General features: G+C 37.5%; 1 protein-coding gene across 1 annotated transcript; it reads left to right on the plus strand.

The window, feature by feature from the left end:
* Positions 1-3,104: 3,104 nt before the first annotated feature.
* LOC148815062 (uncharacterized) lies at positions 3,105-12,914 on the plus strand. Its single transcript, XM_088905857.1, has 7 exons — positions 3,105-3,191; positions 4,587-4,667; positions 8,226-8,522; positions 9,087-9,110; positions 10,188-10,220; positions 11,301-11,422; positions 12,829-12,914. The coding sequence occupies exons 1-6, from the start codon at positions 3,176-3,178 to the stop codon at positions 11,417-11,419; spliced, it is 570 nt and encodes a 189-aa protein (XP_088761983.1). The 5' UTR covers positions 3,105-3,175; the 3' UTR covers positions 11,420-11,422; positions 12,829-12,914.
* The last annotated feature ends 4,086 nt before the right edge of the window (positions 12,915-17,000 follow it).

Here is a 17,000-nt window from a genome sequence, read left to right on the forward strand (position 1 = left end):
TCAGTTGTGAATAAAAAAAAAATACAGCCTAAGTATTTTGAATATTCTAGTAGGGCCAATCTACTTTCACCACCTCTGTAGTGTTTAATATATATTACAGATGGACGTTATACGCTTTGGGAAGTTTTTTTTTTGTCCTTAATTGTATCGGGTTTAAACAGATTGATTTTGTTTAAAAAATACTGTTGCGAAATAAAAAAAAAACAGGGCCGTTACACAAAATTAATACAATGAAACACATTGAGAGAGTAACATGAGGAACATGTGAAAATCTCTTTTAGCTGCGCAAATTGTTGAGGGTCAGCCCACTCCTAGTTTAAGGAAAATTAAAATAATAGAGTGTTTTGCTTACAAGAAAAACCTCTTTGTTATAAAACAACGATTTCTTAACATTAGCTTAATCGCGTTTTTAATTTTTTTCCCCTGAATTTAGCATATATGTGTAGGACGGTTTTTATTTGAAATTTCTGTCCATTCCTCAACAATGATCAGGTACTGTATGGTTAATTAATTTTATTAAGTGCTGGTCTCGTGGAGTCGTCGAAATTCACGATAAATGTATTGAATCCTTTACAGTTTAATAAAAGTAAGGCAAGATGATGGTGATAAAGATAATAGGTGTTGTTTTCGTCATCGTCTTTGGCATGTAAATTAATGCAGTAAACTGCTGCATTTCAAATGACACCCAGACCTAAACAATATCCCAGGCTATTACGTTTTCAAATGTCTAGTTTCAGAATTTGTCAATCTGATGGTTTTGTTTTCCGTTCTTTATAAAACAACATTTTTTAAACCGAAATGAAATTATCGTCATTGATAAGGCCTATTACTACTTGCTGTAGTAAAATCAGGCTGCTGATATTACTAACAACAAAAGTGCCATCTGTAAACAATAAATAAATAATAATGAACTTGGACACACAGGGTTATGTGAGTCTGGAATAACCTGTTCATATCGTTCGATCGCTTCCTCTTTCAAATAATAAAAAATATGTTCCAGTCTACATTCTGGTTTGCATTTATTACTAAATTATGGTGTAGACAATGGCAGAATATGAATACATATTTAACAGCACTAAAGTGGAATTATAAATAGCATATCAACATATTTTTAACGCCCAAATCAAAAGGTGGACATTTGCACATGAATAAGCTAAGCTATATATATATATAATTCAGGCAGAGATGTTGCATGCAGTTTCAATTAACAAGTACAGTATTACTTTCTAATACAAAATGATTGATATGACTCTTGATCTGAGCAAACTCCCGTTTCTTTAAATCTCTGGTGTTCATTCAGTTTCATAAGGTTTTTAATCAGAGCTTGGAATGAGTGTCTAACGCTGCAGATGTACAGTATTTATTTAATAGGTCAGGCTAGGAAGAAAGACATACAAATACAACCGTGAGGGGGTGTGCTTAAATTAAAATTTCCCGTTAAACTTTCCATGCTAGCTTGGTTATGGCACTAAACAGCAATTAAAGACATAACAGCACATACAAAGCGGCTGCTACATCATAAGACAGTGGAATCGTCCACTGTAAGTCAGAACTAAACGAGAATGATTCACTTCTTCCTACTCGTGACAATTTGCATTGTGTGTGAAGCTTGCTGTGTTTTGCTCTAACTGCAGTCATTTTGGTAGCTTTTTCACCGAGCGGAGACATCTTGATATAGCTTAATATAGCTAATAACACAATGCCTGAAGATTCCTTATTACCACAGAAGACCTACTGTAAATTTCCGACCTTTTTAGTCGGTTCGCAGTTTTTCAAAAACAAGTAGCTCGTTAATGTTGTTCTGCCTGTTGTGGTAATCATCTCTTAAGCGAGAGGCGGACCCCTGTTTGAGATGCACTATTTCAGGGATTTTACAAGAACAGTGCAGGCTTTTGAATGTCTTCTTTAATATTTGGGTGTTCTTTTTCTTTTTGGATTACCTTTTGGATTTGCCATGAAGATTCTGCCGACTGAGAGCCATTCTGAAATCCGGTTTCGTATCCAGAGAGCAAAAGAAAAAAAAAAGAACATTTGAAAAAACTCCACATGTTCAGGCGGTCTCTCACACTGTGCGCCGGATCGGCGACCTCGTCTCTTCTACAAGTGAGTTTGTTTATTTTTAAACGCGTCTTGTCAGCGTATTAGCACGTTTCCTGAAAAACTGGAACCGCCACAGATCAAACGGCCCTACCTCGCCATTAAATACAAAATGAAAGCTTAAAAAAAAGCAAGAAAATGCTAAAATCTTAGACAAAGGTGCGTGGTTTTCAAAACGCTACACATCGTCAGGTACATCAGACAGTGAGAAAGAGAGAGACTAGTGTCAGTAAAGGATCAGAAAAGGAAATTCTTGCTCTATAGTACCCATGCGATCGGTGTGCAAGACAAAGGCATACATTGTTGTCGACTTCAAAAAAGCAGGAAGGCATTCACTTAAAAATCTTCCCTAATTTAAAGAAATTAGATCAATTAAACAAGAACAAATCGACGATTCTTATGATCACTCTACTCCTCGTGACGTTGTGCAACATTTTAGCGATTACAGTCATTATTTCTTCTTCAAGAGATGTCTGCGATTCACAGTAAAACACTGAAATCAGATAGACTACACAAGTCAAGAAAATAATGCGGCGTTTTTTTAACAAAGTCTTCTACCCAGCTCAGCCTAGCTTTCCCCCCCCCCTTAGCCAGCTCACACCAGTGAGAAAGAAAACCACAAACGTAGGCGTAACCGTGGAAACGGTAATATAATTTAAAACATGCTACATAACCAACTACATGCAGGACAACCTATTCATAGAAATAAACGCACAATGCTCTTTACTATTTCATCCAGATTCCCTTCATAAAGGCAACTTTGAGGCACCACTTCTTGACAGACAATTACAGTTTCAATGATTTCAAATGGAATCGTCTATAAACAGCTATAAAAACGGCTATATAATTTGTCATTTTGAAATCATGGAGCATGAGCTCTCTTGCTGCAGTTAACTGTTTAGAAATGATGCACGTGGTTCCAATCGGAACAGCCAATCAGCGCGATGCTTTTCAATGTTGCACGTCGATCTCCCATAGACCAGCGAGACAGTATTTCTGCAGCGTTTCTTCTCGTGGGAGATATCTAAAGTGACAGCCCCGTTTTTAACCACGCATATTACAAGTAAAATATATTGAGATGACTATTTCAAAAGGTAAGGTTTCGTTTTATATGTTGTATCACACCACATGATGAAATAATAGTTCATGCGTGCCGGACACAGAGCATATATCCTGTCTTTCATATTGCGTTTTTAGTTATGGTGGGAAAGCTATTTTTTACCTGCAAATAAACGCCCTGAAACTAATAGAATCGCATTTACGTGTTTTTTTTCTTTTCAGTATCGCAGTATCGTTTTCTAATTGAAAAATATTAGAAGACCTGTACATTTTTTTCTTTTGGAAAGAAAAAAAAGTCGTATACTTTTTATATTTTAGCTCGTATGTTCTTAAGGCTGGGGGAAATGTAATATAAATAGTACATTTTAACGTATATTCTTTCTTGTACCATCTGTTTAATCAGATAAAACGGTCTTTGCAACCACTCCGACTCTCGACTTCAAAGCAACCGAGGTCATGCTTTTATTTGTCGTTGCATCGGAGTTTTCATGACGGGCATAAATAACAGAAAAAAGTAGAACACTTTATATCTATGTTGTTTTATATATATTATTCAACTTGTACCCGATTGCGCCAAAGTTTTTTTTCGCGGTTGGAAGCGTAGCGCTGATTAAATGCAGTAAGGGGCTTTTTCGAAAAAGTGTTTTGATGTTTTCATACTCATGTTCTTTGAACTATAAAATGCGGAGATGATTAATCTCGTCATTCTAGCTACGAGAAAAGATTTAAATGAATCGAATGAGCTAACACATGAATACTGAGGGGAACAACACCTTCACAACAATGGAATTTATGTCGAACCCATCGAAGGCATTAAGATTGCCATCTGAGCGGACATTTTGAGATAGAAATTGGTCTTGAAAAAGAGTAAATAAGGTCGTGTCTTTTTTTCACTTGCACAATGCTCTTAATTCCAGAATGTTTTTCTAGAAGCAGAATTGTATATATAATGCACGAAAATCAAATTTGCTCTCCAAATGAAAGGTTGAAAAAAATAATTCGTGGGCTCAGAGATTTTTTTTTATTTTGTAAAATCAGGTACAAAGTGAATAATATAATATCATTTTATTTCCATGTAGATTTGTATGTACACAAATGTGGATTGTAAACGATGAGCGAGTGAGTTTTGAAGTAGGCGCAACAGTGATTAATAAAGCGGTTCGGTGGTGGAGATCGTTTTTAAACAGCGCTTGAACTGAATGTGTGGATTGAAAGTGATTTCTGAGTGGGGATTTTAAATATTTTGAGTGAGGTGATATGTTTTGTTTTTAATAAACTGCGCCTTTTTCCCCATTTACTGAAAATGAGACTAGTCCTGCAATCCAAGTTTTTACCCACCCACTCCATACTTTATCCTGATATTTTAACTGTTCCTAATTGAATACTGTAGGTATTGTTTGACAATTCTGTTTTCTTTTTTTTCTCAGTAGTATGGGGGACATTGTTGTCTTCGCTGCTGACCATGATGTTCATTGCTTCAGGAACGACAACAACAAATTCTCGGAAACAACGTAGGTCCACGTTTGTTTTTGTTTTTTAATCCTAAACAATGACAAAACCACAGACACAGAAAAATACATTTATTTTGTCCAACCCGTGCCATCGTGGCTTCGTATAGCTTGTTTTGAGGCGGAATAGGGTGAACGATGTGCTACCGCATCCCACCTCGGATCCCAGTGTAATCTCAGATCTGGCAACGGAGTATTCGGAACATATGATAGTGGTAGCAACAAATATTATTAGTAATATTAGCACAAATGAAGAAGGCTCCACCTGAAATGGAATAAACCTTCACTTGTTCCTTTGCAATACTCACATTAGTAGTATTGCGCACAGCAAATTAAACTTAAAGATCGACAAATTGTAGAAAACCGTTAGTGACTGTAGAAAAAAGTACACAAGAACTTAAGAAATGTTCAAAATTATAGAGGGCCGTATGGTCCGTCTACCCCGTGTGACTGATAACTTGCAATAAAATCTGTATCTGTCTAACCCTGACGATTATTGGGCGAATACATATGTCACCGAAACGCAAGGGATCCAATACAGTCGAGAAGAAGGCTTTTAAAGTGACCGCATTTGAAGGGCATACTGTAGGTGGTTGGATATTGGAAGATGGAAATTTGTGGACAGAAATCTGACTCGGTCCGCCTTTCATTCGTTGACGTGTCGATAACTGGTGAGGAACATAAAAGCATTCTCAACATAATACAACTTTCTAATGCTAGATACAGATTCACATATGATAGACACATATGCATATATAGGCCTAATTTCGATGTCTAAAAGACTGTGTCGTGTAGTGAAACGCGCTGTATTTGAGCAACAAACGCGGCAGATTGAAAACATTCATATCTGTAGTTTAGCTGAGGCAGTGGTAGATACAGTACGTTTTATTTTTTTTGCAACCAAGGTGTTTTGGACAGCAGTTGGAAGCGCTTCTGTTTATTTCGCCAACTAAGCCAACAATAATTAGACTGAATACGTTTTTTGCTCGCATATTCATCAAAGCTTGAAAATATATTTTACGGACATTTTATTACTACTGATGTGATGGTAATTTCTTACCAACAGCATTATTTTTAGGGTCTATAACATCTATGTATGTAAAATTAAATATTAATACATATAATGTGAGATTCTGCATGCGCTTCATTCTTGATTTGCTTTATTACAATATTTGGTCTGGACAACATTTGTCTAGACACAGTAAAACATCTTGTATAAACACTGGTAACACTTTCTATTAAGTAATAAAGCCATACAATATTAATGTCTTTTTGCTTCCTAAAGAAACCTTTGTGCTTTGCTGGGAAAACGTAGATTACGGTTTATATATAGTATTTACGGGATTACTTGTGCCTAAATGGTATTTTTAACCTGTCCTTATTTTTATCCATATAGTTTAGTTGTGGAAAGCATTTTTACAGTAACCAACTTTTCAAATGATTCACTGCCTGGGAGGCGATACGTTTCGTGCCTCCCAGACTGACGCAGGCGTCAGGCCTGTGGTAATCATACCGAGAAAACTGTACAGATAAAAAGGGTGGTGTTCTACAGTAGCACACTAGTAAGAAAGATGGCCCATCTTCACGGAGTGTTTAGCACTATTGTTTCACTGGGCCTTCTGTGAAACGGCAGACAAAATGTAGTGCTTCCAGACCTAGCCTAGACCTCGTTACATTTAGCTACCCTATGGCTTGCTGTGTATGAGGATGAACCCTCTCTTACTTGAATGAGGTTTTAACAGACTCTTGGCATCACAAATCGGAAACACTTCATTCATTTTCAACAGCTAAATCAAAAACGTTAATGGCTCACTCTAGCAATAGGGCATTGACACACTTTCCACATTTTTACTCTTCTTTGGTTATTGTTTTTATACGTTTACACCATGGAATATCGCTCTTTGCACTAAGTAATACCCTTAATACCTACTGTAGGCCGTGAGCAGATTTTCTTTCGAGTGCTGTTGTTAAACGATAGGGTCTAGCCCATGTGAATGCTAAAGAAGGAAATCATTGCAAACCTTTGCGTTCTAGAGGATGTGTTCTAATTTCTTCTGTGAGACCTGTAAGTAAATAGAAAAGGGAGGGCTTAAGCAATGTGCTGCAGACTGCTCAGACATCCAGGAAGGTGAACATTTCTGGCGTGACCACAGGCCGTTGAAAGTAAAAAAAAAAAACAACTAGACAAATTAGATAGATAGATAATACTTCTATCTATAAAATTCAGATGTTTTATTGATCTAATATGCTGATTTTGTTTTTAAATCATCCCAGCCATAAAAATAATCTTTAACATTTTTATTAAATTTAGTTGAATTTAAAATAAATGATCAAATGTATGAATCGATTGTTTCCTATTCGTGTTAAATGGTGTTTGCCATACGAGGTGAGCTTTACTGGCAGGGGTGTGTAACTGGAGAACCATTTTATTTTTATTTTTTTGCTATTGGGAAAGTTTGGGAGTGCTCACACAAAACGTTCCCCCCCACTAAACCAATATTATGTTGCGGGAAATATCTGACAAAATTTCCAATGTAAAACAGCATTTCCCTGCAAATACTCACAGAGCCATGGACATAAATATTTACCAACAGGGCTCCACAAGATGATATTATTTTAATAGTTAGGGCGCACGAACACGCTTGCCAACTACGTCCGTGTAATACACACAACTGCCCAGGTTCGTTCTATTTTTGAAACAAAAACGACCATAATTGCAGTACAGTATATAAAACGGAGGAGTACTGACAGTTATACATCCTGTTATAAAGCTGTCAGCAATGAAGTGAGAACGGACTTAACGACGTGTTCAGGGAAATTGAATAAACTCCGTTACCGACGGAGTTGCCTGGTTTAAATCGCACAAACGCCGGAATTGTAGAAATTGTAAAGACGTGTCATCGATCATAATATACAAAGTGACGCCATCAACAATATTTTTTTTGTAAATATAAATTGTTTCAGCCACAAGAAGGTCTCTGTGGTCTGGACAGAAACCTGCCATCGCTTCTAACGGTTTACTAGAAAATGTTGTTCTGACGAACGTTTTGCACTAGTTTGTTTAATGGAGTCTACGTTATATACGATGTTTTAGCCTACTAAAATAGTAGATATAAGTAAATTGTACACAGATATTTAACATACATCTTATTTATTAGCGCTACAGTGTACAGTACCTGTAAGCCGATTCGCAATATTACAGTCTATTTTTTAAAATATACATAATTTTCGCGAGAGACTCAGCCTTAAAATCTCACGCATCATCGTTATTGAAATTAGGAATGATTTTTTGCAATTCAGTGACTTTAGGTACGGTATATAGGCCTGATATAACCTATACGCGCCGGCATATTGTGATAGACGATGTTAGCAAGTATTGGCTCATCAATGCTTTATTACTATTGTGCTGTAGTCCGGATACTAAAGTCACGAAGTGTACGTTTTGTAATTCTGCTTGTCTCATTTAGAATTCGCGGCTGAAAAGCTAAATTATCCTGCGTGCAGCTCAGGAATACGTAGACCCTTGAATGCAGAGGCTTTTATTCTTGCGGGCTTTTTCAGTTTGCCGCGGACAATTGGATGTTGTTGAATACAACGTTTCCGGCCCTCTACGTATGCCCGTGACCATCGTGGACGATCGCACAAATCAGAAACTGTGTCACGCCCCGCCGGAGCAAATCCCACCCTGCTCGGAGCAGGGGAATCTGGGTTTTGTGTGCGAGACGGAGGGCACCTTTCTCTGTCAAACGGGCACGTCCATCCATTTTATCATCGCCAAGACCACGACGGACTACGACAAGATGAACGTGGCCCTGGAAAGTGAACATGGGATGGTTATAAAGAAGCTGGAGGTCCTGGGTGAGTTAATCTATTTTGCGTCTCTTTTCCCCTTTCTTCCACTGACAGCCAGCACCTGTGGAGTCCTTCGCTTACACGTGGAACAGTACAGTACCTGGTCGCAATAAGGCGTCAGTAATGAGGCTAGCGTCATTGCTGATTAATGATTAAGCACGGTTCACGCCGACGTGGTCGTTTTGCCCCGAGAGCTAGCACTTCACTATGGAAGAAAAACAAAGCACAGCAGAATAGAAACCGGCGTGTCGGCACTGGTAAACTTCTCCGACTGAATTAAAATGAAACATGAAAGAGCATTTGGGCTCACGCAATGCACAAACGAAAAAAGCAAGTCAGCTTGTTTTATACTGTAATAACATTTCCGAATTGGGTTTATGAATCATTTGCTCATCAGTACATAAAGCCAGTTGTTCTTAGTGCTCTTGACCTAGTCATCTCACAGAACAGTCACCGAATTTGCTGTGGTCCATCATGTCAGCACTGAAGTGACAGTGTGGCATGCCGCTGTGAAATAATACTGATTTCTCTAATAAGACAATAACCTGTCTTTCCATTTGTCTATTGCAGAATGTGAAGTCCAGAAATCTAACGGTAAGCCCACATCAGTATTACCTGCTTTGAAATAGAAATTAGAATCTGCCTTTAAACTATGGTCTAGACATCAACCCTCCTTTGTTAGAGCTATGGGAATGAGTCACCTGCTTGCCTAAAGAGTTTTGCCATCAGAATCGCACAGAGAAGCTTTGGTGTTTATCCTGTCCCCTGAAAGAGCAGGCAGACAGTGTGCAACTAAATTGTGTGGTTTGCAATTTCAATTCTAAACATGCTTTTAAGTATCAGAAGGAGTAAACGAATATCCGTGGCATAAACAAAAGAAATTGGCTGTATCATCATCTTCCATGTATTTTATTTGAAGGGCACAGCCTAAAGTGATAGAAAACACCCCCACCTGCTGGTGATGAAAAGTAACTGTTGAGGCCCCCAAGTGACCCAGTTAGTAAAGGATTTCACTCTGAGAACAGGGAGAGCTCTAAGGTACAATACACACAGATGATTAAAAATAGAAGTACATCTTTGCATTTCCAGATACTTTCAAACATACAAGGGAGTAAAGACAGTTAAGTGAAAGGTTAAGGAGATTCTGTATCGATGGCAGGATACCAGCTAAACTTAAAGAAAAGAAAGATTTTTGTTTTTAATATGTGTATGTTGACACATTCCCTTCCTCTACACAATATTGTGAAGCCATAAAAAGGCAAAATGTTAGGACATACAGTTAAACGAGGAGGGTGTCATGTTAATACTGTACAATGAAATAGTATGACCTTATTTAGACTTCTGTATTCAGTTTTGGTCACCACAATTGACAGGATGAAGACAGCATGAAATAATTAAATGTGTGGCTTTCTGGAAAAAGCTACCCTGCCATTTTTTTCTGGTGGATGCCATCTCTTCATTCATACAACAGCTGGATGTGATTGTTGGATTTCTTTCCTAACACACACACACACACATATATGAGCTGGCTAGGCCCCATCTCTGCTGTTATTTCATTAGATAAAGTTTGTTTCTCAAAAGACATAAACATTTCCCACATTTCTAGAACTGCATTCCAACAACCCATTCTTCCTTGCAACAAACCAGGAGCCTTTTTGTATTTGTATCCAGGTATGTCTTCTGAGCCATCTACTTTCATGACGAGTGAGTACGGTTTTCAGAGGTATAGTCTGCCTTATCTGTGCTTTTTGCATACATACTTTTTATGTCGAACACATCCATTTTCACGTTGGACTTTTTCTATTCGTCTTGCTTTTTCTATGTCTCGTGCTGCTTACCACTTTCTGTGGAAACATTTCTCTTTCTGAAATTGCAGCTTACTGTACAAAATCTTTTCAATACATTTAACTGGTGCTCTTTACCCCCAGGGGATTTCAAAGTACTTTTACATCTCAGAAGGGAATCTTCTCATCCCCCTCACAGCTGGGAGCCATGCAGCCTCACTGCACAGCAGATTTAGTGGTGGACTGAGAAACCGCTGCGCTAATTATATTTAGAGGGGGATTTCTGTACATTCCAAAGTGAAATTTAAACACAATGCTGCACTTGATGCCAGTATACTTACAAATAATGCAGTGAAAGCACAAGAACAATTTTAAGGTCCTTGTCTTAATGTCTCATCTAAAGAACAGCTTTTCCAAAGGTACAGTGTTCTCAATCACCCTACTGGGGCACTGGTTTGGAATTTTTGCTCCTTAGACTAGAGTGCCATTTCCCGGTTCAGCCCAGCCCCTCTGACTTCAGAGTCCAGGTTTTCCCCAGAGGTCTCCCATCCCAGTACTGGCCAGATGCAGCCTTGCCCACCCCTGACGAGATCAGGCTATGAGGCGGTAGGTCTGTTTTGAAGCGGAGTATATTTGTCAGTACATTAGTAATTGCACAAATGTTTGGCTAGGAGGGCTTATTTAGATGGCGGGTTGAACCATCTAAAGTCAAGCAGCTGCCTGTGCATTAAGCAGCTGTGGCTGATTTCTCAAAGCAGTGATCCACAATTGGCAATACTTCTGTTTAGTCAACCCAGTGTGTGAGCATCACAGATGTGCTTGGTCAGACCAGTTTGTACTGTACAGTACTGAACTGTTCAATACTATATTACTTACTCTGCTTGTTTTCTTTGTTCCCAATTGCTTTGCACTCTGCTGTTTTGCTCTTAACTGCAATGTAGCCCACTGTGCTGTGCTGCACTTCACTGTGTCGTGTAACGGTGAACTTTTCATCTTTTAGCTGATCAAGTTCCTCCTACTCATAATGGCTTGGCGACCCGAGGTCCCTCAGCTGCGATTGTGATTGGTGGTCTGCTGGGTGTGGGGTTCATCATAGCAGTAAAGTGCTGGATCATATAAATGGTAAATGCATGTATGTATGTATAAATGGTCAGCAGTAATATGAAAAGAACTGTCATATTGATGGTATGGAACTCCCTGATGCATTCGAATAAAAATATCTAGATTGGACTTGGATGCTTTTCCAAATACACTATTACTACATTGACAGCAGCAGTTCTGCTGCTGACCACTGTCAGTACTTAACGTCTACTAGATGGTACAGCACACATGGCCATGAGTACCGATTTGGATCTATAACACAGTAAAGGATAGACTACTATTTCATGCATGTGATTGCATAAAACTGGGAATCTGGGAGTATTTTAATTATTTGCTTTGTGGTGTATTTCATGGCCGGAACAAGTATGATAATATTTTTCAGACCAGGTAGGTTTATAAAGACTCTCCACCTGACCCCAAATCAGGTTGTAATGAGTCATATTAGGATGAGGGTTATGGCTGAGGATCACGTCAGGGGAAACTCTTGTGGTGAAGATGCTGGAGGTGTTTTGTGCTACTATCCACTGGACACCGCTGTTTTGGAGAGAGCAGCCGGGGACTGGTGTGGGTAGGATGAATCGGTGGGTTTCCCTACTCAAAGACTGTTGTAATCCAGCTCTCACCAGAACTTCAGAATCATTGCAAAACGCATCTCCTTACAGAGAGAGTTTCCTCCAAAAGAAGGTGTCTCCCAGCTGGAAGTGTTTGAAAATGAACTTGCATTGCTTGTCGTCTGACTGGGAAAGAGTTGTTATGTGGCTTCTGTATGAAGCTGAATCATCGTATGCTTTGCAGCTGAAGGACGCAGATCATGCCCAGAAATGAAACATTTCTACTTTTCACTGGGAGTAGTCATTGCAAGCACCAGCTTGTACACAAGTGACATCAACAGGTTTTTCCAGCTTATTCATACAAACATGGCACCATTTTGGCTTGTCAAATGCAGAGCCAAAATGCTACTAGCCTTTTGAAGATCCCAAGTCATTAACAGCTGTTTATATATATATATTTTATCTATCAGGGTAATTTGTAAGGTAACTTATTAAGTAAGCTTACTTAATAGAGACTGGAACAAAGAACGTACCTAGCTGAGATCAGGGTCAGCTTCTCGTATCTTAGATCAGGAACAACGCACATCTCCCTGCAACCACGTTTTCTCTTCATATGCGTGAGAAAACGAAAAAAAACGTTTCTGGCCATGACCAGTTTAATAGGGCAGAGCAAATCCGTTCCTGCATAGCACCATAGCATTAACATGGAATAAGACATCTAACATTTGATATTTTTAACCAAACCTTTCTTATGTTCTATGAACTATGGACATATCAGTGGCTTATATGACAGCAAATTGAAGCTTTGTCTTTTTACTTTCCAAGAAATACATGACATGCTGTAACCTAAGCAGACTCCCTCTGATTTCTTCACAGGTATTATCTGCTGCTATCATCACCAGCGTGGGACCTAATCATCAGTGTCTTATTACAGCAATGGCTGCTTTATTTAGAAATTAACATGATGATTAGATTCCTTCATGCTAGGTGACCTTGATCTATGCATTGTATAGTATGCAGTAACATACTTTATTATTTTTATGCAAGTGCTTTTATAGACATGCAAAATATATATAATTACTGTAATGAATAAGCTGAGCTTTTTCATGGTAGTAAGACAATGAAAAGCTGCAAATCACTGTGATTATTACATATTAGAAAGTATGTCTAAATTTGATTTAAAAATAGAAAGAAACACATTCCTTTGAATATTTACACTATAAGCTTGTCAGAAGCTGTTGTGTTTCTGAAGCAGACTCCAGAAACAATCATTACATAGTGTGAAATTTAGAGTGGGATCAAGGTAAATGTGGGGAATTTCAGTAAGTAACAATTTTCTAGTAGTTCCTATCGTACACTAAATTCCAGTTTTATTGCTCGCTAAGGCTCTAGAGAGAATAATCATGGATACCTACACAATTGTTTCATTTTGCTGCAAAAGTAATATCACTTCATTGTAGTGTGACTCCAGGAGTAGCACTATTGAATCGGAGCCAGCCTGACAGAGATACAAAAAACCCCACCGTATCTGAGGAAAAAAAGTCAAGCTTATGTACATGCTTCTTAGAGACTTAGCATTAACACGGAATAAGACATCTAACATTTCCTATTTTTAACCAAACTACTGCAAAAATTAATATATGGTAAACAACATTACTTACATACCGGTTTATTTGTTTTATTGAATCCCTTTTCAATATTTTTTCACTTTGTTGAGATTTTTATACATTTGCAAAAATCCATTCATAATGCTTAAACCTTAATTTGTTGACAAGAAATTTGATGTAATGAGAAATTGTTATCACTGTACTGATAAAAAATTCTACCAAATTTTAACCCTAAAAATATGTCCCAACAGCACCTAAATTTTTAGAAGACATTCTGCTAACCTTGCCAGCTCCACTTTATGTTCCTGACTGCTCTATTGGGCATCAGATGTCAAATTAATCGAATTTCTTGTCTGGCGCAGCTCGTAATTTACAGTACATTCAGGCTGCAGCTTGGTGCCACTAGGAACAAGAATCAGAGCCAAGCTTGCAATGATACACAATACGTTAGGACAAATAGTATTCCAGAGTGTATTAAAGAAAGACTTATGTCCTCTTTCAGTGGAAATACTGTCGGCCCCACCCAAAAACAGAATTAGCGTTAGCTGGGATTATGGAGTTTAAACAGCATGGACATAAGAAGGTGCTGAAAATGACTAGAGAGGATCACACTCATCTCTTCTGGCTTGGTTTGTGTTTAGGTTTAGTTTTTTTTCTACCTAGAATTTCACACCAATGATTGCAGAAAGATTTCAGTGAGTCAGCTATAAACAACATAACAGCTTATGTAATGAGTTAATGTGAAAAGTAAAAAGAAAAGAAAAAAACAAATTAAAAAGAAAACAAATTAAATGTGATGGTTTTAAGTATTCACCAACTGTACCTACCTCCCTTAAGGCAGCTAATTGTTTGCAGTTGCAATTAATTTATATATAGGAGATAAGTTGTCTTTTGTACTGCTTAATAGGCATATTAATGTCTACAGCTTTTTAAATGTAATTGCAAGCACAATTTGCACTGTTATTCAAATTTTAATAAACTGCTGCTGTGATAATAATGAACAGATGACTCTTTATGAATGCATGACAATTTCTAATGACTGCACTAAAGGGAAACAGCCTTACTGACCTGCCAATTCTGAACATGTTGTAGCAGGCCTGCTAAGAAATTCAATGGAAGAAAAGTCCCTTCCCAGCATAATAAGTTGGCTGACATCTCCACAGATGTTTTCAATAAGGACGCTCATTGTACTATAGCACCCTGTAACTCACAGCTGGCAGCCCACTGGAGCTCAAAAGGTGGAGCCCTGGATGGGAGACTAAGGTTGCTGGATGAGACGTAAAAATGGAGGGCCTAACTCTCAGTGGTCATTAAAAATCCCAGGGCATTTCTTGAAAAGTACAGTATAGGGGTGTTACCCCAATGTCCTGGCCACATTTCCCCCTGGCCTTTACCAGCCATGGCCTCCTAATAACCCCCATCTCTGAACTGGCTTCATCACTCTGTTCTCCTCCCCACTGAGAGCTGGTGTGTGGGGAGCGGACTGGCGCATCATCGAGGTGGGGGTACACTCTGGTGGTGGTTGAGGGGATCCCCATGACCTGTAAAGCACTTTGAGTGGAGTGTCCAGAAAAGCGCTGTATAAGTGTAAGGAATATTAACTTATTATTAATTATTAATACATTCTAAGAAAGATCTGTTCACAGATATACAGTACACTTATACTGTATAAGATATTCACAACTCGTCCTTGAGGACGAGTTAAAAGGTTAAACAGTGTCACACGGACAAAAGCCACACAAACACAGAGAAAACACAATATGACGTTTAAGTCAATAAGAGGTACTTAGGGGAGCACCTGCATGATTTTAGACGTTATTGTGTAATTAGGGCAGTATTCTCTTACGCAGTTTCATTTTGGAAGAAAGCGTAATTCATCTGCGGTCTCCATATTGAAGTAAAAACAATCTCCTGACAGTAGATGCATTAACGCTGTTATTTGATAGTATTACCGTAATAGAATTAAAATAAGGTTGTCAAGGTTCGAAGGAGTTAAATTGAGAAACTCCGGTATATATCGGATGTGTTTACACTCATTTCTGTCTCGACTCCCGTTTCTGTCTCTGAAAATACAGATACAGAGAATACATCACAGTGGTGATCAAAGCAATATGTACACGAAATAACATCCCCGCATTTTTCACTGGAAACGGTATTACGCAGCAAATATTAAAAACCGTAGTATGACAACAAAACCTTGAAGAAATACAGTAACGCTTGACCTTTAATTTGTGAATATCAACACTTTCCGAGCATTGAGCTATTTAAATCGTTGCAGAATATAAACACGACGGGTTCTCAATTTGTGGCAAAGTAAATATTTTAAAAAATAATGCAATGATATTTCACAAAACGTAGTATTTGCAAATGCTATATTTTAGATGAGTAAAAATAAAAACGTGTTACAAATTAATAAAGTAGTAGTAATAAACAAGTGCTAAATTTTAAGTACTGAAATACTTAAAATTAAATACTCAATAATATCTTGAATTTATACCCCACGGTTTTCTAAAATAGTTTAACTTTGTTAAGTTCATTATTGTTCTTTTTAAAGTTTGTTTCACTCACCTTACTTCTGAATGTTGCCTATTCAGATGATGACAGTAAATATACTTGTTGACTAATTTAACGTATAAGGTTATCCCACCCGCTTTGAGTTCAGGGACATTTGCCTTTAATAGGCTAGATATACTTACATTTACATGTATGAGAGAGATTTTATATTTTAATCCTTAGTGATTTATGCTATTTCATTGGTAATTAAATTCCCACGTTTTCAAGTATTTACACTTGCAACAATGAATGCTTTCAAATAATCGAAATTGTTTTGTTTTAGGTAACGCTTGTGGAAGTAAATATATAAATATTACTTAAATGGATAAATACAGCTTACAGGAGAAAAAAATAAATTTGAAATGCAACATTTTTACTTCAAATGTTGCTTAAGACAAGGGGCAAATCAAGTACAGTATTTCCATTACACTTTGTAAATACACCTTCCCATATAATGCTATTTTCACTCACAATTCGCGTTGAGACTTAGTCAACCTAAATCCCTTATTGCTGACAGGCTTACAGTACGTTAATAGCACTTTCGTTTTACGATATTTATGATGAATCAGTCTACAGTACGTCTTCAAGCCTTGAATCTTCTAAACGTTAAATTATTAACTATTTTGGGATTTATTTAAAATAAATAAGTTTTAAGAACATTTCGTAAATTCGACTAAACATCTGCATTTTTTTCCAGTGTATTTTACTTTTTTTAAAAATCTTTTTAGTTAAAGGATTTTATTTCAGATGGTTCCCACCTGCTTTTAAGTTAATTATCTAATCTGGAGAAGAAGAAATAACTTAAAAATAACTTGTTAACTTAAAAAAATCATTTTAAGACACTTCTACATAGATTCATGAAATGTATCATTGCCTGATTTAAAAAAA

The sequence above is a fragment of the Atractosteus spatula genome, chromosome 25 (genome assembly GCF_055471065.1).
Source record: "Atractosteus spatula isolate fAtrSpa1 chromosome 25, fAtrSpa1.hap1, whole genome shotgun sequence".
NCBI lineage: Eukaryota > Metazoa > Chordata > Actinopteri > Semionotiformes > Lepisosteidae > Atractosteus > Atractosteus spatula.